The 26924-nt window shown below is 45.9% G+C and overlaps 2 protein-coding genes across 3 annotated transcripts in view; one reads left to right on the forward strand and one right to left on the reverse strand.

The window, feature by feature from the left end:
- The window catches only part of LOC136631769 (uncharacterized), a 248364-nt gene that overhangs the window by 182671 nt on the left and 38769 nt on the right, over nucleotides 1-26924 (reverse strand). The window lies entirely within an intron of this gene.
- On the forward strand, nucleotides 816-26549 carry LOC136571971 (NXPE family member 1-like). The gene is made up of 4 exons (XM_066572591.1): nucleotides 816-1546; nucleotides 15151-15215; nucleotides 21587-21802; nucleotides 26014-26549. Exons 1-4 carry the CDS (start codon nucleotides 876-878, stop codon nucleotides 26547-26549), a joined length of 1488 nt encoding a protein of 495 aa, XP_066428688.1. The 5' UTR covers nucleotides 816-875.

A 26924-nucleotide genomic window follows, 5' to 3' on the forward strand; every position in this document is an offset into this window, starting at 1 on the left:
TGAGGTATTCTTCGATGGGGTCTCTTAGAAACCCCTAGAATATTTTTCCAGTTATTGAAGTGAGACTTACCGGTCTGTAGTTACCAGGCTCTGTTTTGGACCCCTTTTTGTAAACTGGAACCACGTTGGCAATGCACCAATCCAATGGTACAACCCCGGTCTTGAGAGTGTCCATAATTATAGGAAATAGTGGTCTAGCTATCACACTTTGTTCCCTTAGGACCCTTGGGTGTATTCCATCTGGACCCGTCGATTTATCAATTTTAATCGATAAAACTGTACTAACCCCACCCCTTGCTCGACCCCCATTCCCATTATTTGGACTAAGGTGGCTATCGACACTGTCTACCCCCGTTTATCTTTTTGCCCTACCCCCAAGTCCCTAGTTTAAACACTCCTACAGCCTTCTAGCCATCTTCTCCTGCAGCACAGCTGCACCCTCCCCATTAAGATGCAGCCCATCCCTACGGTAGAGCCTGTAGCTGACAGCAAAGTCAGCCCAGTTCTCCAGGAACCCAAACCCTTCCTTACACCAACTCCAAAGACACTCAGATCGCTGGATTTTCCATCTAATGTGGATTCACACTAAAACTGATCCACAGAAAACTTGTCATGTGATTTTATGCCGCACTCCGGGGTCACAATGATCATTTCCATACAGGGAAGCACCAAAGTGGGATCTGATAAAGGGGCCTTTCGGTGTAGATTAATGTCTATTTTTACATTTATTTTGCAAACGTTTGCGCTATTTAGGACCAAAATAAATTATTTTAATATCTCTGCAGTGAAATGTTTTTGGACAGTCAGAGGATGTGCGGAATAGGATAGAAATCTAAAATGTTTTACTGTTTCAGTATTTCAGACCAGCGATTCCCATGATGTGTTCAACTACAGAGGTCCAACGTGCATCCAAAATTCAAATGACCATAGAGAAAATCTTCATTCAGATAGATCAAAGGATTCCCAAGATAAACATCACTGATAAATCGAAAGCAACCAGTGCAAAAAATAGCAAAGTCTACTTAAACAATCCAAAGGACAGTTATTGTGTCGGAGACCATTTAACCGTTCAGGTAGATGTGTATGATTACTCGGGGATGAAGAAAACATATGGAGGAGACTATCTAAGAGCAAGAATATCAACACCAGAGCTTGTGGCGGGGTCCTCGGGAAGGATTGAGGATTTCAAGAATGGAACCTATCACATCCATTTCATATTGTTCTGGGAAGGGAAAGTTAATATTAATGTGCTTCTAATGCATTCAAGTGAAGCGGCATCAGCCTTGTGGACTTCTAGAAATGAATGGCATGGCTATGTAGACCATTTAGGGAAGTTCACAAAACCAGGGGCACAGAGTCAGGTGAAATGTGGATTTGATCTGGACAAAAAGCAAGGACTGTGTGAGTATAAAGATGTGCGAGATGAAGAATTCTTTTATTGTATCAGACCTCAGAATTTCAGTTGTGAATCCCTGAGTGAAGTGAGGAGCTGGCGGAGAACTGATAGGACGTTACTCACTCCAGTTCAGAAGAGCTTATTTGACAAGTAAGTGCACACTTTAGAAAATGAAGATTGTCTTTGGTTGCATGGGATACACTTACACTTATGTGAAAGCATTAGGATTAGAGATGAGCGAGCACCAAAATGCTCGGGTGCTCGTTACTCGGGACGAAATTTTCGCAATGCTCGAGGGTTCGTTTCGAATAACGAACCCCATTGAAGTCAATGGGCGACCCGAGCATTTTTGTATTTCGCCGATGCTCGCTAAGGTTTCCATGTGTGAAAATCTGGGCAATTCAAGAAAGTGATGGGAACGACACAGCAACGGATAGGGCAGGCGAGGGGCTACATGTTGGGCTGCATCTCAAGTTCACAGGTCCCACTATTAAGCCACAATACCGGCAAGAGTGCCCCCCCCCTCCCAACAACTTTTACTTCTGAAAAGCCCTCATTAGCATGGCATACCTTAGCTAAGCACCACACTACCTACAACAAAGCACAATCACTGCCTGCATGACACTCTGCTGCCACTTCTCCTGGGTTACATGCTGCCCAACCCCCCTCCCCCCTGCACGACGCAGTGTCCACAGCGCACACCAAACTGTCCCTGCGCAGCCTTCAGCTGCCCTCATGCCACACCACCCTCATGTCTATTTATAAGTGCGTCTGCCATGACGAGGAACTGCAGGCACACACTGCAGAGGGTTGGCATGGCTAGGCAGCGACCCTCTTTAAAAGGGGCGGGGCGATAGCCCACAATGCTGTACAGAAGCAATGAGAAATATAATCCTGTGCCACCGCCATCAGGAGCTGCACACGTGGGCATAGCAATGGGGAACCTATGTGCCACACACTATTCATTCTGTCAAGGTGTCTGCATGCCCCAGTCAGACTGGTAATATGTACCTTAACAGTAACCTCGTTGGTGGTAATGTGGTGGTGACTGCGGACCTGGTAGTGTGGTTGTATTTTGTTGGTTTTCGGAATGTGGCCAGGATTAAGTGGGCCGTGGCGGGAGGATGGTGGGGGGGCTCTCTTGTTGTGTCGGTAAAGGTGAAATTCTTGGACTGCCACCAGACGAACCAATGCAAAGGCATTTGCCAAGAATGTTTTCATTGTTGGAGGAGGAGGGGGATGTTTTTGAGGCACTACATGTCCTCTCCACGTGTCCGTGGTTATATGCACCTTAACAGTAACCGCGTTGGTGGTAATGTGGTGGTGACTGCGGACCTAGTAGCGCGGTTTTTTTTGTTAGTTTTCGGAATGTGGCCAGGATTAAGTGGGCCGTGGCGGGGGGATGGTGGGGGGGCTCTCTTGTTGTGTCGGTAAAGGTGAAATTCTTGGACTGCCACCAGACGAACCAATGCAAAGGCATTTGCCAAGAATGTTTTCATTGTTGGAGGAGGAGGGGGATGTTTTTGAGGCACTACGTGTCCTCTCCACGTGTCCGTGGTTATATGCACCTTAACAGTAACTGCATTGGTGGGAAATGGCCTCGCCGCCATCATGTCTTTGGGAAGCCTCTGTTTTCACACCCCAGAGACATACCATTAGCAGCGGTATAGGCAGACCCCATAATTTGTAACATTTCAGCTGTAGCATTAGGACAGGCCCCACTTAAATATCACTAGCAGCATTATAGGGGGAGCACAGTATTAGTTCCATTTCAGTAATAGTAGCACTCAAGACAGGCCCCAGTAACAATTCCGAAGCAGCAGTATAGTGGGAGCGCAGTCTTCGTTCCATTTCAGTAATAGTAGCACTCAAGACAGGCACCAGTAACAATTCCGAAGCAGCAGTATAGTGGGAGCGCAGTCTTCATTCCATTTCAGTAATAGTAGCACTCAAGACAGGCCCCAGTAACAATTCCAAAGCAGCAGTATAGGAGGAGCATAGTCTAAGTTCCATTTAAGTAATAGTAGCAGCCTACACAGGCCCCAGGAACAATTCCGAAGCAGCAGTATAGTGGGAGCGCAGTCTTAGTTCCATTTCAGTAGCTGCAGTATAGCCAAGGCCCAAGTTACATTTATGTAGCTAAAGTGTAGGCCAAACCCACACACCTTTCTGTACCATGAGTGCAGGCGAAGAACATAGAAATTGCTATGATTACACTGTAGGTGAGGGCCCAAAAAAATTGGTGTACCAACAGTACTAATGTACCACAGTAAAAATTGGCCATGCCCAACCAAGATGGCAGGTGAAACCCATTAATCGCTTTGGTTAATGTGGCTTAAGTGGTAACTAGGCCTGGAGGCAGCCCAGTTTAACGAAAAATTGGTTCAAGTTAAAGTTCCAACGCTTTTAAGAGCATTGAAACGTATAAAAAAATTTTAGAAAAATTATATGAGTGAGTCTTGTGGCCCTAAGAAAAATTGCCCGTTCAGCGTGATTACGTGAGGTTTCAGGAGGAGGAGCAGGAGGAGGAGGAGGAATATTATAGACAGATTGATGCAGCAGAAATGTCCCCGTTTTTGATGGTGAGAGAGAACGTAGCTTCCATCCGCGGGTGCAGCCTACGTATTGCTTAGGTATCGCTGCTGTCCGCTGGTGGAGAAGAGAAGTCTGGGGAAATCCAGGCTTTGTTCATCTTGATGAGTGTTAGCCTGTCGGCACTGTCGGTTGACAGGCGGGTACGCTTATCTGTGATGATTCCCCCAGCCGCACTAAACACCCTCTCCGACAAGACGCTAGCCGCAAGACAAGCAAGCACCTCCAGGGCATACAGCGCGAGTTCAGGCCACGTGTCCAGCTTCGACACCCAGTAGTTGTAGGTGGCAGAGGCGTCACGGAAGACGGTCGTGCGATCGGCTACGTACTCCCTCACCATCCTTTTACAGTGCTCCCGCCGACTCAGCCTTGACTGGGGAGCGGTGACACAGTCTTGCTGGGGAGCCATAAAGCTGTCCAGGCCCTTAAAGACTGTTGCACTGCCTGGGCTGTACATGCTGCTCGATCTCCGCACCTCCCCTGCTACCTGGCCCTCGGAACTGCGCCTTCTGCCACTAGCGCTGTCGGGTGGGAATTTTACCATCAGCTTGTCCGCAAGGGTCCTGTGGTATAGCAACACTCTCGAACCCCTTTCCTCTTCGGGAATGAGAGTGGGAAGGTTCTCCTTATAGCGTGGGTCGAGCAGTGTGTACACCCAGTAATCCGTAGTGGCCAGAATGCGTGTAACGCGAGGGTCACGAGAAAGGCATCCTAACATGAAGTCAGCCATGTGTGCCAGGGTACCTGTACGCAACACATGGCTGTCTTCACTAGGAAGATCACTTTCAGGATCCTCCTCCTCATCCTCCTCCTCCTCCTCCTCCTCCTCAGGCCATACACGCTGAAATGATGACAGGCAAGCAGCATGGGTACCGTCAGCAGTGGGCCAAGCTGTCTCTTCCCCCTCTTCCTCATCCTCCTCATGCTCCTCCTCCTCCTCCTGAACGCGCTGAGATATAGACAGGAGGGTGCTCTGACTGTCCAGCGACATACTGTCTTCCCCCGGCTCTGTTTCCGAGCGCAAAGCGGCTGCCTTTATGCTTTGCAGGGAACTTCTCAAGATGCATAGCAGAGGAATGGTGACGCTAATGATTGCAGCATCGCCGCTCACCACCTGGGTAGACTGCTCAAAGTTTCCAAGGACCTGGCAGATGTCTGCCAACCAGGCCCACTCTTCTGAAAATAATTGAGGAGGCTGACTCCCACTGCGCCGCCCATGTTGGAGTTGGTATTCCACTATAGCTCTACGCTGCTCATAGAGCCTGGCCAACATGTGGAGCGTAGAGTTCCACCGTGTGGGCACGTCGCACAGCAGTCGGTGCACTGGCAGATTAAAGCGATGTTGCAGGGTGCGCAGGGTGGCAGCGTCCGTGTGGGACTTGCAGAAATGTGCGCAGAGCCGGCGCACCTTTACGAGCAGGTCTGACAAGCGTGGGTAGCTTTTCAGAAAGCGCTGAACCACCAAATTAAAGACGTGGGCCAGGCATGGCACGTGCGTGAGGCTGCCGAGCTGCAGAGCCGCCACCAGGTTACGGCCGTTGTCACACACGACCATGCCCGGTTGGAGGCTCAGCGGCGCAAGCCAGCGGTCGGTCTGCTCTGTCAGACCCTGCAGCAGTTCGTGGGCCGTGTGCCTCTTATCTCCTAAGCTGAGTAGTTTCAGCACGGCCTGCTGACATTTGCCCACCGCTGTGCTGCCACGCCGCGCGACACCGACTGCTGGCGACGTGCTGCTGCTGCTGACACATCTTGATTGCGAGACAGAGCTTGCGGAGGAGGAGGAGGAGGAGGGTGCTTTAGTGGAGGAAGCATACACCGCCGCAGATACCAGCACCGAGCTGGGGCCCACAATTCTGGGGGTGGGTAGGACGTGAGCGGTCCCAGCCTCCACTAAATTCACCCAATGTGCCGTCAGGGAGATGTAGTGGCCCTGCCCGCCTGTGCTTGTCCACGTGTCCGTTGTTAAGTGGACCTTGGCAGTAACCGCGTTGGTGAGGGTGCGTACAATGTTGCGGGAGACGTGGTCGTGCAGGGCTGGGACGGCACATCGGGAAAAGTAGTGGCGACTGGGAACTGAGTAGCGCGGGGCCGCCGCCGCCATCATACTTTTGAAGGACTCCGTTTCCACAACCCTATACGGCAGCATCTCAAGGCTGATAAATTTGGCTATGTGGACGGTTAACGCTTGAGCGTGCGGGTGCGTGGCGGCGTACTTGCGCTCAAACAGTTGCGCTAGCGACGGCTGGACGGTGCGGTGCGAGACATTGATGGATAGGGCCGAGGACAGCGGAGGTGAGGGTGTGGGTGCAGGCCAGGAGACGGTAGTGCCTGTGTCCTGAGACCGGGGTTGGATCTCAGTGGCAGGTTGGGGCACAGGGGGAGAGGCAGTGGTGCAAACCGGAGGTGATGAACGGCCTTCGTCCCACCTTGTGGGGTGCTTGGCCATCATATGTCTGCGCATGATGGTGGTGGTGAGGCTGTTGGTGGTGGCTCCCCGGCTGATCTTGGCACGACAAAGGTTGCACACCACTGTTCGTCGGTCGTCAGGCGTCTCTGTGAAAAACTGCCAGACCTTAGAGCACCTCGGCCTCTGCAGGGTGGCATGGCGCGAGGCGGCGCTTTGGGAAACACTTGGTGGATTATTCGGTCTGGCCCTGCCTCTACCCCTGGCCACCGCACTGCCTCTTGCAACCTGCCCTGCTGCTGCTCGTGCCTCCCCCTCTGAAGACCTGTCCTGTGTAGGCGTTGCACACCAGGTGGGGTCAGTCACCTCTTCGTCCTGCTGCTCTTCCTCCGAATCCTCTGTGCGCTCCTCCCTCGGACTTACTGCCCTTACTACTACCTCACTGCAAGACAACTGTGTCTCATCGTCATCGTCCTCCTCACCCACTGAAAGGTCTTGAGACAGTTAGCGGAAGTCCTCAGCCTCATCCCCCAGACCCCGGGAACTTTCGAATGGTTGGGCATCAGTGACGATAAACTCCTCTGCTTGGAGAGGAACCACTGCTGCCCAATCTGAGCAGGGGCCCGAGAACAGTTCCTGGGAGTCTGCCCGCTCCTGAGCATGTGTCATTGTAGTGGAGTGAGGAGGCTGGGAGGAAGGAGAAGTAGCAGCCAGAGGATTTGGATTTGCAGCACTGGACGGCGCAGAACTGTGGGTAGATGATAGCTTGGTCGAAGCACTTTCTGCCATCCACGACAGGACCTGCTCACACTGCTCATTTTCTAATAAAGGTCTCCCGCGTGGACCCATTAATTGGGCGATGAATGTGGGGACGCCAGAAACGTGCCTCTCTCCTAATCGCGCAGCAGTCGGCTGCGATACACCTTGATCAGGAGCTCGCCCTGTGCCCACACCCTCACTTGGGCCTACGCGTCCTCGGCCACGTCCTCTAGGCTTACCCCTACCCCTCAGCATGCTGTATTACCAGTGATTTCCCAGGCAGCAAATAAATTGGCGCAAGCCTGCAGGACAAATACAATTTTTCCCTTTTTGGGAAACGGAGGGCCCACTGACTATATTCAATCAGATAAGATATGTGTTGCACAGAAATGCAGTTATATGAAGTGCAGCAGAGCGGAGACTTTTCACAGGCAGCAAATAAATTGGCGCAAGCCTGCAGGACAAATACAATTTTTCCCTTTTTGGGAAACGGAGGGCCCACTGACTATATTCAATCAGATAAGATATGTGTTGCACAGAAATGCAGTTATATGAAGTGCAGCAGAGCAGAGACTTTTCACAGGCAGCAAATAAATTGGCGCAAGCCTGCAGGACAAATACAATTTTTCCCTTTTTGGGAAACGGAGGGCCCACTGACTATATTCAATCAGATAAGATATGTGTTGCACAGAAATGCAGTTATATGAAGTGCAGCAGAGCGGAGACTTTTCACAGGCAGCAAATAAATTGGTGCAAGCCTGCAGGACAAATACAATTTTTCCCTTTTTGGGAAACGGAGGGCCCACTGACTATATTCAATCAGATAAGATATGTCTTCTGGCCCTGCCTACACAATTCTCTCCCTGTAGTATTACTGCAAGGCGCAATGCTCTGCAGACAGCCGATTTTGAAAAGAAAAAAATATGCAACACTGCTAACAGCAGCCTGCACAGTACTGCACACGGATAGATGTGGCCCTAAGAAGGAACGTTGGGGTTCTTGAAGCCTACACTCACTCCTAACACTCTCCCTACCTAACCACCACTTCTGTCCTTGGACTATTACTGCAAGGCGCAATGCTCTGCAGACTGCCGATTTTGAAAAAAAAAAAAAATTTGTGCAACACTGCTAACAGCACCCTCCACAGTACTGCACACGGATAGATGTGGCCCTGAGAAGGACCGTTGGGGTTCTTGAAGCCTACACTCACTCCTAACACTCTCCCTACAGCAGCACCAGCACGATAGTACTTTCCCTCAGCTAACTTACAAGACATCTGAGGCGAGCCGCGGGAGGGGCCGACTTTTATACTCGGGTGACATCAGATCTCCCCAGCCACTCACAGCAGGGGGGTGGTATAGGGCTTGAACATCACAGGGGGAAGTTGTAATGCCTTCCCTGTCTTTCAATTGGCCAGAAAAGCGCGCTAACGTCTCAGAGAGGAAACTGAAAGTAACCCGAACACCGCGTGGTGCTCGTTAAAAGTAACGAGCATCCCGAACACCCTAATATTCGCACGAATATCAAGCTCGGACGAGTACGTTCGCTCATCTCTAATTAGGATGATCTGGGTTATACTTGTTATTCAGGGGTTAATACAGTATAGTTCAAATATCATGAAGCGGCGTATGATGGACTGAGCTGTCCTTCATACTGGAGGTTTGAGCGTTTCCTGGAGACCATATTAAGTTAATGTATCTGCGGTCCTTACTCATATAAAAAGTAATTAATGTATGCACACGTGACATTATGTATTCAGTCGTCAGCACTAAACTTTCGTAATGATTTGCTACCTTTGAGGCATGATCTAATTAATTTGGACAAGTGAGAGAACTTGGATTCCAGTAGCCTTATTGCTGATTCCAAATTTCAAGAAGTACACCAGCAATTATATTCAAAATATCTCTCCTAAAATTTGCATGAATGTGCCCCTCAGGATGAGGTTTACAGGTTCAAAAATTTCATATAATACACATGCATATGTATTTTTTTAGATTAGCCAGAAGTACAGCAATGCATAGAGATCATAGCTTTTCTGCCTCAAGTACACTACAGGGACATATAAAGTGTAAAAAAAATGATAAGAGTAAAAAGAAAATAAATGAAAAAAAACAAAAAAATTCCCCTCTTCGTATTAAAAAAAAAAAGAATGCAAAAACATAATTGTATTTGTAACAACCTGTTCAATAAAGTGAGCATACATATTTTGCTGTGCAAGATAAATAGTAGAAACAAACAAATTTTAAAAACTGAGCCAAAATTCTTATTTTGTTCATTTCACCTCCCAAAACAACGCAATAAAAGTGGCGTGGCTTAGCACATGGAGTGAGAGGTCGCATAGTTTCATCGCTCCTCCAGAATCCTGAAAGTTTTTGCTGATTTTTGGTACCCAATAGCCTCCCCAGAGCTCTGCACCCTGATACTGCAGCTTCTCCATCCTAGGTGAGCACTACAGGAGCGGAGAATCTGACACAAAGCCGCAGCGCTTACTGTAGGCTCACTGCGGTCGCTGGGATCTTGGTGCCGCCGGCCAAAAGTCGCCATAAACAGCCGCTGCCTGTTAGGACCTGAGCCCTCCATCTCACCAGATTGCAGAGATCACTGCTCCTTCCACTCTCCCCTCCTTGGGTGAGTGTCGGTCAGCCGCCCGGAAGATCATCACCGCACCTGCAGCTCTTCCTGTACTGCCCGCGGTGCCACTGGTCCCACCGCTGAAGAGGAAATCCCTTCATCAGCTCTCTGCAGTGCTCTGCCGGCCATGCCACTGCTGTGAACGGAGACCACGGGGTTCAGTAGTGGGGATTCCCCCCTCCCCTTTGTCTGGGATTGCTGTCAGGCTCTGCAACCCCTGGGGCCACCATCTTGAGGTCACTAAATTATGGGATCACAGTGGCCGCCATTTTGCTGGTCTGGGGAGAAGGAGAGACCCCCCTCCCTCTTAAAATCAATAAGAGCTGCGGAGGGGACTAAATTGGAGTACTGACAGAAGCTCCCTTTGTACTAAGTACAGGTAGGTGGAGGCTTGCTGCCACCAAGCAGAAGTCACACAGAGAGGGGGAGTGCGGACACTGGTCTCCGGAGCTCCTACAGAAGAAGCCACATCCATTGCTATATTTGCCCTGTTTGGCTCTGAGGGACAGGCCTCAGCACCAGGCACTACTCCGCTGCACCCCGAGTGAATCCTCAGGCGCTTTCACACAGCGCTGACTGCGGCCCCCATAGCTAGACCCCCACAGCCTATTCTGGCCCACTTAGACCCCAGAGCCTCAGAAAGTTCGCCAGCAAAGGTACCGCTGTTGGCACCAGGGATTGACCCATTGAAGGGGATCGCCTCTACTGCCTCCCTTAGTGCCGCTGGCGGTGTCGTGCCAGGCAGCTGTGCTGTCCCAGCTGCCACTTAGCTCTGCTGTTCACTGCGGGACAGTGGGACACAGGGGAGGAGTCACCCTCCACCCCCACCCCCCCGTCCCTCCTTTTTCTCTCAGCTGGCTGGAACTGTGACTACACCTTCAGCCTGGCGAGGCTCTCAGGAGAGAGAATAGTTCCCTAGCCAAATCTGTGTGAGGACTCTGTGAGACATTTGCCATGTGTTTTATCACCCTCGGCACCACCATTTTAACTCCCAGCCCAGCCAATACAACAGCAGCCATCTTGGTTGAGGCATAGAAGAACCATTGCTTGCTGTCCTTTGTACAGCCACAGTGCAGAGCCAACAGGGAGGAAAAAGCCCTGAATACAACTTGTCTTCCTTTGCCCGTACATATTATACCTTGGGAACATTGAAAATCTTGTAAATCACAAATAACAAGCTGCTACTCTCTACCATCAGTGCAAATGCTACAGTTAAACCCAACAATTTAATTACTCATCAGCTGTCATCTCACCAACCCTATATAGGAGCCATCCTCCGCTCCAATCACTGGCCAACCCAAAAAATATTTTGAAATGTTTCCTTAACTTCATGAGTCAAATCTTACTAATTTTGGGGTGAGAAAAATGAATATAACAAAGGAAAAAGTTTGATTCGCTCCAGTTTCTGTGATATAATATACTGTAGGTGGAAGTAAGTTATTTTAACGGATTAAGAGAAAATGATACATTTTCATTACATATGCTAACAAGATTGAAAGCGTATTTTAAATTTTTTTAACGACAGTTACATTTTAAGAGAACTAAATTGATGGAAGAATTCCCGGCAGGTGGTTCAGTGTGAAGAGAATCTTGTGGTGACCTTATGAGATCGTTTTCTTTTGGCTTGCCTCTTGTTAGTGAGTTCTGGAGCATCCCTACACACGGACCAGCAGTAATCCGCAAGCATTGCTTCATTCCAACGGCCCTGATATCTTTGTTCTATTACAGAAATATCCTGGTGGAATCTTTCATCACTGACAACTGCACGACTAGGAGGGAAAAAGTCTAGGTGGGAGTGGGGAAAATGGATTTTAAGGGACATGTTACATCCAAGTTGATGGTATTTTTCCAGAAGTACTGTCACCCACTGAGTGTAGTTATCATCTCTTTTGTTGCCTAAGAATCCATGAATAACTCCCTTTAAGGCTTGCCAAGCTTCCTTTCTTCTCCCTCCAAAACTTGGTCAAACACAGGATCCTTTACAAGTGGTCAAATTTGTAGCCCAACAAAAATGCCTTCCTTAACCTTTGCATTACTCAATATAGGAAAGTTGTCTTTTAAGTACTTAATGCCGGTCCTTCCTGGTTCATACCTTTGACAACATTTTTCATTAAACCCAGCTTTATATGAAGTGGTGGAAGAAGAACATCTTTTGAGTCCACGAGAGGCTCGGCAACAACATTTTTCTCGGTAGAGTCAAGATTTCTTGCAGGCCAGTCTGCTTGAATGTAATGTGATTTCCTATCCCTATTGTCCCACATACATAAAAAGCAACAGTATTTAGTGTACCGCTAAGAGTACAGCGATGACTTTTAGATCGACACAGATTTCCCACTTGTGTTCAGCATATTTCATTGAGTCGAGGAGGGCTGTCATGTTTACATAAGTCTCCTTTATGTGAATTGCCTGACCAACAGGAATAAAGGAAGACGGTTGCCGTTGTGAAGTAATACAGCTTTCAAACTAAGCCTGGAGAAGTCTATGAATAGCCTCCATTCAGTAGGATTATGGTTCAAATTCAAGCATTTCATCAAGCCATTAACATCGCAGCAAATAACCAGATTGTTTTTCTTCTCAAAAAAATGAAGCCGATCCCTCTGACGTTCTCTGTACTGTGAGATCCTGACATCACGTTGGAGAAGATTCCATTCCTGTAGTCTTCACCCTAGAAGTTCCGCCTTCTCCTTTGACAAGTCAAGTTCTCGAATGAGATCACCCAATTTCACTTGACTCAGTCTGTGCGGTGTATCATCTTTCACCTCAAAGTCAGGGTCATGGAATGTGGAAGGCTTTCTTTAGTTTCTACTTCAAGCTCATAATGTTTTTTGGAAAAGTAATTTTTTCTTTTCTATCATTTCATTCAAAGTCACAAAACTTTTCTTTTTCAAGCAATGAAGCTCTGAAAGGGCTTGTTTTTTGCATGATGAGCTGTGGTTTTTATTGGTACCATTTGGAGGTACATTGATCTTTTTTGACGCAGTTGTCAATGGGACTTTCTAATGTTAAAAACACATAGCAAAAAAATTGCACTGCACCAACTTGTGATGCATTTTTAATAGAGATGAGCGAGCACCAAAATTCATGAATTCATGAATGGGTGTGAGTGAGAGCTGCCTCTGATTGGTGAGGCTGTGACCAATCGGAGGCAGCTCATTCAGCAGGCGGGGATTTTAAATCCCCGGCTGCTGAATATTAGTCACAGCAGTTCAGGAGAACTGCCGGCAAGACGCGGCTGAACTCCGGCTGCAGCGGAAAGGTGAGTATAATTATTTTTTTTTTTTACACATTTTAGGATGTTTCAGGTAAGGGCTTATATTTTTAAGCCCTTCCCGAAAATTCATCCCGTGCTCGACGGCAGCCCATTGCTTTCAATGGAGCCGGCTGTATTGCCGGCTCCATTGAAGTCAATGGTCAGAGCTCGTTTAATCGAGACGAGTACCGCGTGGTGCTCGTCCCGAGTAACGAGCATCTCGAGCACCCTAATACTCGGACGAGTAGGCTCGCTCATCTCTAATTTTTAACATTAGAAAGTTCCATTGACAATCGTGTTAAAAAAACAGTGGTGGGTGAGAGCCCTTACTGAGTTTTTTTTGGGAGGCAAAATAAGGATTTACATAGTGATATAGTAGATAAGCCTATTTAACCTCCTTGTTGATCCAGAGGAAGGCAAAAAAAACACAAGATGCAGAAGCCAATTAGCCCTATTAGGGGAAAAATTCCTTCCTGACTCCCTAATGGCAGTCAGACTAATCCCTGGATCAACTTCTAGTAGTTCCTACCTGTCTGTATACCCAAATCAACATCCCCCTGGTCACCTGAAATCTATATCCTGTAATATCCTTCTGCTCTAGAAAGACATCTAGTCCCCTCTTAAACTCCTTTATGGATTTTGCCATCACCACATCCTCAGGCAGAGAGTTCCACAATCTCACTGCTCTTACAGTAAAGAACCCTTTTCTGTGTTGGTGATGAAACCTGCTTTCTTCTAGACGTAGCGGATGCCCTCTTGTTACCGTCGCAGTCCTGGGTATAAACCGATGATGGGAGAGATCCCTAGTCTAGAGATTTAGTTTTTTATTCGTTTTTTTTATATATAGTTTTTGCCATGCAGGATAAATAGTGTGTTCAATTTATTTTATATGGCTGTTACAGATACCAATGAAGATACCAAATATGTGTTCTTTTCTTTTTCCTTTATTATTTTTTTATGCGAAGACTTTAAAGTACGCTAAAAAGAATGGGTTTTTTTGTTTTTTTTTTACTATTTCTTTTACACTTTTTATATCCCTGTAGGGTACTTGAATCAGAAAAGCTATGATCGCTATGACAATGTATTGCAGTTCTTGTGTAATCACAGGCGAAGACAGGCCCAAACGTCACGATCTGGCGTCTGTTTGCCATGACAATCCATCAGACCTCTACGATTACATGGCAAAGAGTCAATGACATCACAAAGGGAGCATGCTCCCTCTATGGACTCTATTCAATGCCACGATCTACATTAATCATGGCATGCACTGGTGTAACTATAGGGGATGCAGGTGATGCGGTTGCAACCGGTCCCAGGAGCCTAGGCAGGCCCATATGACCACTCTTTTCCTTAGAGGGAGCCTAGTACTATGTATAAAGCATTATAGTTGGGGGTCCTGTTACAGGTTTTGCATTGGGGCCCTGGAGATTCAAGTTACGCCTCTGTTAGCATGTAATGGGGTTAACAGTGGACATTGGAATTCTCACGAATCTCTGCTGCTGTCAATCACAGCCAGGTCGCTCTGCGAGATGGTAAAGGCTCTTTTCTGGGTCTGTGCCATCCACAGCATGTAAAGTTACGTCCTGTTGCATTACGTGGGAGGGGGAGTGAGAGAAGCCATAATTCTATCACTGTCTCTTTCTGATATTCTTTGTCTTCCTGTATCTTTACAAGTTTAACTTCGTTTGGACATCATGGGCAGACAGAGCAATGTGAGGTTATCTTGGGAGGTCACAGAAAAAGAAGTGTTTTTTTATCGCTGCAATATCGCTGTGATTTTTTTCAATGGGACTTTCTAATGTTAAAATCGCTCGCACAAAAATCGCATGTTTGTGCGATGCGATTTTAACATTAGAAAGTCCCATTGACATTTGCATTAAAAAACGCAGCGATATCGCAACGTAAAAAAAATAGTAGGTAAAAGTCCTAACGTTGCATTGCGCTAACAGGTGCCAACAAAAATTTTGCACAGGCTACCATCTAACTTAAAGCTGGTCTGGGTTAGATATTTAGTTTTAGGGAAGTAATAACTTGCTAGAGAAGTTCAGTAATAAGAATTTTCCTTCTTACTGCTTGGAAAACAGAGTAATCTTTTTTTTTTTTTGCATTGATTTCAAGTTCCAGTGTCAGAGCTGAAATTTCCAGAGATTTTCCTTCTATCAATGTAATGCGCTGCAACCGCAGTAAGTACAATTCTAGGAAAACCGAAAACCAAAAACAGTTTGTAAACCACGCCCCTGAGGATCCACAGCACCCCAAAGATGAGTCACTGTAAAGCATGGGCTTATGCTACTGTAGTGGCCCAAAGTTAGCTTGGCCCCTCCTTGATTGCAAATGTTTGTCTTGTGCAATCTGAAGAAAAGGTTTGGTACCGTGTTAGCCAGTAAAGTAAAGTGTGATTGTTCTCAGTAAGAGAAACTAGGTGATCTTGTAGATCTGATACATTTTAATGGCTAGAAAAAAAAAATAATGCTACAGCAAGCTTTCGGGTTCTTATTGACTCTTCATCAGGCTTATGAAACTGGTTTGGATGAACGCAAATATAACATACAAATGCAGAGGGGAGGGGGGACACCCCTCTTGATCTAAATAAGTGTTCACACACAGAAATTTGAGACTTAAAACACCACCAGACAATCTGAGCAAAGAGATAAATACTTAATCAGTCCACGGAGCTGAGGAATGTGACAGTTTTATGACGTCTGTTATCTCTACTTTACAAACTGCACATAGGAGATGGAAACACTACCTTTGCAGCACCACCTATGGGATGGCAACATTTTTACAATTAATTTCCAAATTTTTATGAAAAGAAAAAAAAGATCTTGACCTTCTTCAGACCTTGCATATTCTCCACCTATACAAGAATCCCAGAATGAGGTTAATTCCATTCTTTGAATCAGACAGGGCAATAAACTTATTGTTAGGGCTGGCCAGGGCAGATGGACAGGGACTCCCTATGCCAACGCTCTCCCATGTCCCTACCTACTTGCCCCCCTGGGCTAAGCCCCAGGGTGACAACTGGGTGATGGTCCGTATGCTGCACTAGTGTCAGGGATCCGGGGAAGGAGGGACTGGGAGATAAACAGGTGGGAACCTGAAGCTAACAGGACGTAATCAGCAACCAGAGAATAGTCAATGCCAGGCAGGGTCAGAACCAGAAAACACATGAGCAGTACCGAAGAATAATCAGAGGCGAAGTCAGAGGCAAGCAGTAGTCAAACACTAGAAGTCAAGTCAGAGATAGCGATGTCGGCACAACAGATCAAAAACAAACACTGGCAATGAGAGACTGGCCGACCAGGTTTTTTATGTAGAACTACCCGCCCAGAGGGTGGGAAGAAGTCACATGACCACCGAGGGGAATCCTCAAACAGCCTCCCCCTGGCGGCGCGCACTGACTAGAGTGCCATGCGGCCGACCAGTGGATGGGCACGCCCGCGCACAATGCGGGGTGCACTGCCGGCCGCCACGACCAACCACCAGAGTAGGGCAACCCCGGAAGGAACTGGAGGAACATACCTCTTGAGGAGCAATTTGTGGAAAACCCTGTGGATTCTCCACGTGTCAGGTTGTGCCAACTCGTATGCCATATAAACAATAACCCCAGTGACAAGAAAAGGACTCACAAATCAGGGAGCCAGCTTCAATGAATGCACCTTTAACTTCAGGTTCTTAGAAGATAGGTACACCAGCTGTCCCACAGACAAAGGCTCAGAGATAGTATGTGTACCTCTGCTCCTCCTAAGCACTGCATCCCTAGACTGCTCCAAATTGCCCTGCACCTTCTCCCACACCTCCCGTAAATCCTGAACCTGAGCATCTGCAGATGGATTGTTAGAGGAAGAGAGGAAGGACACCGTGAACCTGGGGTTAAAACCGAAATTACAGAAAAAGGGAGACACACCAGATGCTGAATGAGTATGATTATTGATAGCAAATTCCGCCAACGCAAGATAAATGACCCAGAGACTCTGACAATCACTCACATACATTCTGAGGTACTGAACCAACCCGATACCGATATTCTTACAAAACGGCCTCCAAAACCGGGCAACAAATTGGACTCCCCAATGGGAAACAATATCCTGAGGGACCCCATGCAGGAGCACAATCTCCCTGATTAAAATGGTGGCTAACTCAGGTACGGAGGGAAGCTTCTTAATAGCAGTAAAATGTGCCATTTTGTAAAATCTATCAACGACTACCAAGATGAGCGAGCATCCCTGGGATTCGGGCAAGTCAGTAATAAAATCCATCCACAGATGGGTCCATGGCCTCTCCGAAAAGGGAAGAGGACAAAGCGGACCTTCTGGTCATATCCGTACACTCTTCCCTTGAACACAGATTGGGCAGGACCTAACAAACTCCCGAACGCACCGAAACATTTGTGGCCACCAATACAAATGGCCACCCAGCTCCAGGGAAGTGCAAAGGTCTCCACTGCCTCCCTCGGCCAGGAATCCACTCTAGCCCCTTCTTGGTCAAGTCAGTCAAGGGTTTGGCCACCACCGAAAAGTTCTTAATGAATTTCCAATAGAAGTTTGCGAACTCCAAAAAGCTATGTAACACCTTTAAGTTGATGTGTTGCACCCAATCAGCGATGGCCTTGACCAAAAAGGCATTTCTCCAACTTAGCATACAATTGATGGGCCCGAAGACGGGACAGCACGGTCCCAAAATGCCTGACACGACTCTCCCAATCAGGAGAGAATACCAGAATGTCATCCAAATAAACAACCATGAACGCGCCAAGAATGTCATGGAAAATGGTATTCATAAAACCTTGAAACATAGCTGGCGCGTTACATAACCCGAAAGGCATGACTAGACATTTAAAATGCCCCAACGGAGTGTTCAACGCTGTCTTCCATTTGTCCCTCCGGACATCGCCTAGGAGCAGAAATTTTCCAACGGCTGTTTCTTGCAGCAGCTGGCGACCCGATGACCTGGACCTCCACAATATAGGCATCAACCGATTAGCAGGGTCGTGAGTTGGAGGGCAGCGAAAATGCCCAGTGTTGTCGGTTGCCTCTCAAGCATGAAATTACTATGCCCACCCTTTGGTACTCTGAACCCGATAAGTGGGGGCGTAATTCGAAATATAGCCGGCACGCTTCACGGAAAACGAAGAACATCTTATGGTCATCCGAAAACACGTCAGGTAGCGCAACCCTGGGTTTGACCCCCGAGTCCGGAGCTGCAGCAATGGTGACTGGAGAACCAGCAGTGGTCTGCTCCTGATGCTGGAGATGAGCGGACAAATATTGCACCAACCCAGTTAAGGCTTGCACCTGATTAGCAAGGGCCGCAACAGCCTCCATATCAGGGTCGAAACAGGTTCCCAGCAACAATATGGCCAGTGTTTCTGTTAGGGCTGGCCAGGGTGTCGGTGGGTGTCGGCAGAATGGATAAAAACCAAACACTGGCAATAAGAGACTGGCCGACCAGGTTTACATGTAGAACTCCCCGCCCAGAGAGCAGGGAGGAGTCACAAGACAACCGGGGGGGTTCATAAAACAGCCTCTCCCCGGCGGCGCGCACTGACCAGAGTGCCACGTGGCCGACCAGTGGACGCAATGTAGGGTGCACCGCTGGCCGCCGCGACCAACCACCAGAGTGGGAGAACCCCGGACAGAAACACCAGCCCGGGTCCCCGCTCCCCTGGTGGTAACCCCAATTCTAACACTTATTCTCCCAAATTATTTTGTGACGCTGTGTTGCCCTTCACTATAATAACTCTCTGCTCTATGCTATGTTTGGGACCACAAAAATGTTTTGCCACAGGTAATTCTGTCTTTTCCTCTCCAATTGAGTGGTGATGAGATCTCATCCTGGCTCTCAGTTTTTGTCCTCTTTCCTCAATATAAAGTCCTCCAACAGGACATTTACTGGACAGGATCAGGTACACAACATTGGATGTGGAACATGTGAATGTCCCAGGGATCTTTTTGTCCTGCTGTGTGTTGGGGATCCGTATCCTGTCCCAAGTCAGTACATGTGAGCAGGTCTTGCAGATCTTGGTATATTTGTGTCCCATCCAAACCAATTTTATTAGCCTGATGAAGTGCCAATAAAAAGAACCCAAAAGCTTGCTGTAACATCATGTATTTTTGTTGGCCATTAAAAGGTATCCGGTCTACAAGATTACCTGGTTTCTCTTGTGCAATTGTATTGTCAGTGTCTTCTATGTTGTATGCATTTGATGTGTATTGCACCTCTGCAGCACTGGATGGGTTAATGTCTGGGTTATGTCTGAGAAATGTATCTTATTGTATGTCATGTAACCTTGTGAAATATGTATGTGTGCAAGGTGCAGTGCAAGGGTTGTCTTCTTCCCTTCTTGCAAAAGTGGAGTGAGTGCTCTTCTGCAAAGATTTGTGACAAGTTAGCAGTAGAGAACAGTCTAAGGCCTCGGTCACACAACCGTTTTTTGGTCCGATCTGCAGACGCGCTTGCAATCTGCAGATCTATAGACCAAATGCATCCCAATGGGATCGGTCACATGTCCGCTTTTTATGCGGATGTGCGATCAATTATAGGACACAACGATTCGCTGAACGCGCCTATTTGCGTTCTGCGCTTCGCTGTGTTCTATATATGTGCTCAATGGGGCCGGCGGCAGCAGCGCAGACCTCATTGAGAACATATACTATAGATCGTTCTCCTCTGCCACAGCTGTTACAGCCGTGGCAGAGGAGAATGATGCTATCCCATTAAATTTAATGGAGCTGGCAATACAGCTGATTAAAGAAGTGTTCCTGGGTTTGATTCTGATGCAAAGACTCTGTTGCTCTCCTCAAATGTTGGTGTGATGCTCCTCCAACACTGTTACGCCACTGCAAACTGTCACTCTCTCTGGCATTCTGAGCTTCTTGTTGGTTCTCCCAGCTGCTTTTTGAAAACATCCAACACCCTGCAGGTATACCTCTGTACCTCATGACCTGCAGTCCTCTCTGGGTGCCAAAAAGCTCCTAAAACTCATGCTGTAGAGGCCCCGCCCTCTTCCACTGTCCGCTTCTCAAAGAATACAAAGTCTCTCGCAGAAACAATTCAGACCATAGAAGTCAGTTCCTTACTGGTGGGCGCCCTTTTGTTGCCAAAGTTGACATTTCAGTCTCAAAGAAATGCAATTATAACAGGTGGCTTCTGCTACAAGGTCACAAAACCAGCAAAAAAACAACTTGCTAAGTTATCCAGAGAAGATTTTAAAAAGGCCTTCATGTTTACTTTATTCTTTCCACAAGAAGAAACAATAGCCACCCAAACCCACATCACAGGCCTTTCATCAGAGTCCTACTCTGCACCGATGAGGGGCAAGAACTCTGAAACAGCTGTCAGCATATGGGTATCTGCCTACTAGTCTTTTTCTAGAATAAATCTGCAATTTATTAGTTAAGCCTTGTCCGTTTTAAAACAAACTATGAACGCAAAAGATTGTGTTCATAATTCAGTCTTGGTCCCAGCTTCCCTTAGCAGCTGGTGGTGGCAGTGTGTGTGTGTGTTTGTGTGTGTTTGTGTGTGTGTGTGTGTGTGAGAGAGGCATTGTAACCTGCCGGAGTGTATTATGCCAGATCAGGGGGTGATTTGTTCTTTTGGTTTGCATGTGGCAGGGCCCCGGGAAAGCTGGTTACAAATCCACCTGTAATCTGGTGACTTCACACTCGGAATCTTGCTAGAGTTATTGATCAAGGCTCTGCTGTGACACGTTGTCATAGCAGTGAGGCATTCGGAACAGTCGATCTGCAACAATGGAGATAGAGGCGGGATCTGTCAGGTCTCTCCTCTCCCATCCGGGAGAAGAACCAAGCTTAGTACATAAATGCAGCATCAGAACCAACCTCATAACATAAATAATACACCAGAACCAAGCTTAAAACATACAGTATTAGAACTAATCGATTGTATTGAGGGGGCACTGATGGGCTGATAACAGTGTCTTGGAGCACCAGAAAGAGGATGATTCATGTAGTTTCACAAGGCACTGTCACATGGAGTAAGAAGTGGGCTGTATGAGAGCGGCCTAAGTCATGTTGTAAGGATGACAGGTATGCGCGGATGCTGGCAGGGCACAGGGTCAGATTCTGCTGTGGGCTCCTATGTGCAGCCAGCCTAAGTAAGGCCGGCCATGGGTATATTATTCTTCATGAGAACTTTTTTTGGCTTATATTTTAGTCATGTTGTAAGGCCTGTTAGATGTTACTATCCAATAGGTGGCACTGCAGAGGCATTGTACTGATGCTACAAGTTACATATGGAATGGTGAAATATTTTGAGACTTGATGGTAGAAAAGTTTCATCCATCACCAACTATAAAAGAACGGTGCAGTGACCTTTGAAACTGTGTTGTCGTATCGGGGAACTCTCATATGTGCTGTTTAGAGGCAGATTTCAATTCCAAACTTTTTTCTCTATCTACGATCAACTTCTGAGATCACCGTAATAAATGATGTAAAAGAACTCTATCAAAATGGCACATGTGGAAGCACCCTCATTCTCATAGATGTAATGGAGCACTTTCATGGATTGTACACCGGTGATTTTATCTTACCAGACAATACTTCCATTGAAGAAAGATGCAAAATTGGTCTGAAGTTGGAGTATCCCAGCGGATATGCTATGAAGAACGTGTGGTATCCGAAGGGGTGCAGCACTTTGACATATAACAGCCTGGAAGAATTGGACAAGTGCCTGAAGGGGAAGTTTATTCACATGCTTGGAGACTCCACCTTAAAGCAGTGGTATGAGTACATGGTGGGCAAAATCAAAGGTACGTTTTGTTTCTCACAAAGGAGTAAACCTTGCAAGTTTGAATCCCATATGAGTTAACCCCTTAATGACTCTTCTTTTGTATTTTTCATTTTCGGTTTTTCCTCCCCACTCTCAAAAAAATTATAACGCTTTTATTTATCCATTGACGCTGCTGTCGGAGGGTTGTTTTTTGTGGGACAAGTTGTATTTTTAGTGGTGCTATTTAATGTATCATATAATGTACTGAAAAACATTTAAAAATCTTCAAGTGGAGTGAAATTTTAAAAAAAGCAATTCCACCATATTTGGGAGGAACATAACAAAATTGTTTACTGACCGCCATAACTTTTATTTTTCTTTTTGCATATTTGGCAAATTTGTAAATTGAAGTGTTACAGAATGAATGAGATTGAATACTGCATTCCAGATGGAGCGTGTAACCGGGCAAAACATGCCCTTCTCCCCGCACCCTCTTCAGCACATCTCAGAGATATCTTCATTTGTTCTAGCCAGCCTTCCCAGTGTCAGGTACCAGCACAGAAATATTTTCTGCGAGAATTCTAATTCATGATACCATGCGAGACCTTCTTAGTCCAAGCGAGGGCAGAGCCCATCTCCAAACTCCCATGCTGTATTGCTGCTTGAGGTCCAGTTCCCACAACTACATTTGTGGGGATTTATTTTGAGAGTGCAAAGCAAAGCTGGGGGGGGGGGGGGCAGGGTATGTAATGCTGATACCTAGATAGGGTATGACATTTTCATTCCAAGCGTATGGGAATGAGTTTTTTATAGGTGGCTTAGTCTTTGCATCTAATCCAACGTTTAGCATCTGGGATTTTGGGTTGTTCACTCTATAGTATGAGACTTCACTAAAACGGACTAGAGTGACTTGGGCCTGTGCTAGAGAAGTAATGGGGTTTGTGACTGCTAGTATTACCTCATCCACATAAAGAACTATCTTATGCTCTTGAGAAGTTTTTTTAATCCCCTCTATGTCCTTGTTGCATCTGATCTGCTCTGCTAGTGGTTCCATAAGGAGAACGAATATTAAGGGCGATAGGGGACAGCCTTGTCTAGTGCCATTAGAGATGGCAAATGATGGCGAGACACAGCCTGAGGAAAAGATGGTGCCGAATACAGAGAAAGGATCTCCGATATTTGATGGGCCCCAAGAAGACAAATTTCTCTTCTCTAGGGTTGCCCTCAAGTATCCCCAGTGAAAGCGTTCTCAGCATCCAACGCCAAGATCAGAACAGGAATCCCTCCTCTCTTAGCAATCCCAACCAGGTCTTGTTCCCTAAAAATCGGTCAGGTAAATCAAACTTTGGTTGCTTCACCAAATCTTCTTGAACTGATTGTCACTGTTTAACATCAGCGACCTCAATCGTCAGCAATATGAGTTGGTTGGAGACAGCTTCTATGGGATCCATGACTAAACCCTAGCAAAATCCCACAGGAATAAACCGTATGGATGTTCAATCTGTCACACCCACTAACAATGAGTGGTAACTGTAGTTCTGAAATAAACGCATGGGAACTGTTAACACCACAGATCCCAGAAAGCAAACAGTTAATGGAAAAGAGAAATAAAGGAAATGAGTACTATCCTTGTGGGACTCTAAAATGTGAACGTCCCTACCTAAATAGTGAGTGTACTGTCCTGATAAGGACGCACTCACGCTGGAACCTGGGGTACTCTCTAACCCTGATACATGGAAATAAAGAACAAACAATCCTAGTGAACACTCCACAAATAATCAAAACCCAGAGCATATTTTAAAGTAGCAAGCTGAAACTCCAAACTCTGGAGTATCCACTGCATCCAGCTATGATCTCCTTTGCTTCCAAAAGGACACTGCTAAAGCAATTGAACAGCACAGAGCCCAAGATGAGGAGGAAGCAAAACCCTCCCTAATCACCTCTAGGTGCACTTTCAACGCACCCAGAACCACAGGGTCAGGGAACACAATGCATAGAAAAGCCAAAACACCAGCATAGTGACTCACACTGACACAACACATGCCCATCGCTGCTCCCATTCTGGCATGAAATACAAAATATATTTAACTTGATTCTTGGATTTGAAGTATTACTCACACCTAAGCTTCTCCTGCTAAACATATCCCCTCAGATGGAATCCAAAAGAGAAAGCCATTCCTCCAAGACGCAGCAAAAATACTAATTCCCAGGTATTGGAGAGTAACAGTCCCCCCTAGCATCCAGTAATGGCTTAATGAGATTTGCATAATAAACAGCTTTGAAAAAAAATAGATATTTGCAGGAAGGAGAGACAGAGAATTTTTTCAAAACATGGACCAAGAAGATTTCTTACAGGAATAAATGACTCCCTCCTCAAACATGTTTACCAGCCAGCAATATTCCTCCTCATTAAAACATATCTCCTGTACAACTTACAATTTAGATCTCAAAACAGTTACCTGAAAATATATCCTGTTTTCCCTCCCTCTTTCCTTTCCACTTCCTCTTCTCTTTCTTTTTTTCTTTCCCAGTATTTTGATTTTTATTAGAAATGTTAATTCCGACAGCATGATATGAGAAATATTTGTGTTTAGTAACCTTTGCATTTGCCCCACCCTTTTCCTTTCTGCACCCAATTTAAATTTACGAATAAAGCTGCATGTACTCCAAAATGGTACCAATAGACAACTATTGGTACCATTGTAACACTTCAATAAACCCAGCGCTGGCCCTCTGTTTCCTGAATCCTAACAGGCTGTCCCCTATTGACTCAGTTCTCACATTATTTTGGCATCGCGGTTAACGATTACCAGCCACTGGAAGTAGACTGAGGCTCCTTCAACCTCAGAGGTCATAAACTCAGTCAATCAAGCATTTCACCTGGAAGTAATTTTTACTCTTGTAGATATACCAAGAATTCTTCCTGGCTAGCCACATGGGCTCCATGGATAGACTTTAGGACCTCTAAGCCTGCTTAGGCGTGGTTCACGAGGTTGGTGGATGGACGGACGGCTAGCGACCCCCTGCACTGGGTCAACTGTACACAAGCTTAGTGGGGCTCTGTTGTACTAACTGTGGCCCGCCGAAAGATATAGCAATGTTCCTTCTCTTTTTTTTAGAATACATGTTTAGACATCTGACATTTAAAAAAAGTGTACGCAAACTTGAATTGTATAGCTAGCCCTGGAAATGTATGGCTTCTGTTTACTTGATGTTCTCCCCTTTTTTTCCTTTTTTAATTCTATTTTTTTCTTTCTCCTCTTTCTCTGTTCCTTTGTAACCTTCCCTTCTCCTTTTTATAGAAAAAATCTCTTTAATAAAAATAAAATTATAAAAAATTGCAATAAAGTGTAGTTTAAAAAAATCAAGTGTAAAGTTAAAAAAATTCCCCAGTAAAAACACAACAAAAAATAAAAAAGTACATATGATAGGTATCGCCCACTGTACTCATAATAACATAATGAATGAAAATATTTAGCTTTTTTTCCACATGATGAAAAAAAGTGATTTTATTTGCAAAAATAGTAATAAATTAAAATATACTATATAAATGTGGTATATCTATAATCCTATTGACCTACAGAATGAAGGTAAGATGGGATGGAGCTTTTAGTAAAACATAGTCAGGCTTGGATATTTTTCTTTATTAGAAAAACCTTCTGTCTTGCCCCCAAATCCCACAGCCCAGACATATGAAGAATACGGGAGATGGTTGTCATATGACTACACAATCAGTACTTTCCAGAAACTCCTGCAGCTCCTTTAATGTTGCCATTGGCCTCTTGACATTCTCCAGCACCAGTTTTCTTTGTTTTTTCATCAATTTTTGAGGGACATCCAGTTCTTGGAGAGGTCACTGTTATGCCAAATGTAATCTACTTCTGGATGACATCTTCCCTGTGCCCCATGGTACATGTAATGTCTTGGAGATGTGTTGGCCGCCTTCTACTGACTGACACTTTTCAACAATCTGAACCCTTTTATGTTCTGCAAGATTTTTATTGACCAACTAAGAAAATGTCAGGAAAATCCTCCTAGAAGACCTGAACTTTATATGGGGACATCAGAACCCCTGTAAATAATGGCAGCGGAGTGCAGATTACTAGTTATCAGGAGTCTAAATGTGATTGGATAGTTGTGAACACAACCACATCCCAAAAAATATGAGCGTGTGAAATGTATCTATCTATCTATCTATCTATCTATCTATCTATCTATCTATCTCTCATGTATCCATCTATCTTTTTGCAGCACTCGAACAATTCAGTCTTTATGAAGATAGTTGGGCATATCAACGATTTCACCTGGATATAAAGCAGAATATGAAAATGTCTTGGAAGCGGCACACCTTCCCTTTTCTTAATGTCTTCTATCACTCATGGAAAGAGGAACGCACCATTACACGTGAAATCGACTTAATAAGAGGTGATAAGCGAACTGTGATCATACTGACGGTTGGAATCCATTTCCGAGCCTACCCCATTTATTACTTCATTAAGAGACTGTATAACATACGCCTCGCTATAGAGCGTCTGTTCCTGAGAAGCCCGGAGACTAAAGTGATCATTAAGACTGAGAATACAGGCGAAATGAAAAAAGAGTTTGAGTCTATGAGTGATTTTCATGCTTATGTTCATTATTTCATCATAGAGATCATTTTCAAGGACCTCGGTGTCGGCTTTGTAAATGGCTGGGATATGACCAATGCATTTGATACCAATGCTAGGCACCCTCCGGAGAAGGTTATTGCGAATGAGGTTAGAATGCTGATGACTTATATCTGTTAAATAAATGCACAATGAACACGGGAGAGATGCCCGTCATACTTCCATCTATGAGTAAGAGTGACTTCCCTCCTGCTGGACCTTTGGCCATTCTCGTATTATAGTATGACCATTCATGTGCTGAGGGCATGCATGTTTGACTGCAGCGTGCATTACTGACAGTAGAAGCACAGAAGTTCACTAAATATTCTAATTTCCATGGCACAGTACGAGTCTTCTTTGTCCGTACAATAATTTGAAACCAAAATATAAACTTTCTGGAAACGTTCACAACATATTACCAGGAACCCCCTGAAGTATGAGGAAAAATAAATAAAGGAGAGAAACTTTCCCTAAAGGGAACTAGAGGGTGACAACCTCTGCCTACTAGTGGGTGGT

Source organism: Eleutherodactylus coqui, chromosome 6 (assembly GCF_035609145.1).
Source record: "Eleutherodactylus coqui strain aEleCoq1 chromosome 6, aEleCoq1.hap1, whole genome shotgun sequence".
NCBI classification, from domain to species: Eukaryota; Metazoa; Chordata; class Amphibia; order Anura; family Eleutherodactylidae; genus Eleutherodactylus; species Eleutherodactylus coqui.

Coding starts and splice junctions, on each gene's coding strand:
- LOC136571971 (XM_066572591.1), top strand. CDS start 876: ATGATGTGTTCAACTACAGAGGTCCAACGTGCATCCAAAATTCAAATG. Junction 1,547..15,150: donor CAGAAGAGCTTATTTGACAA/GTAAGTGCACAC, acceptor ATTGATTTCAAG/TTCCAGTGTCAGAGCTGAAA. Junction 15,216..21,586: donor TGTAATGCGCTGCAACCGCA/GTAAGTACAATT, acceptor TTATCTTACCAG/ACAATACTTCCATTGAAGAA.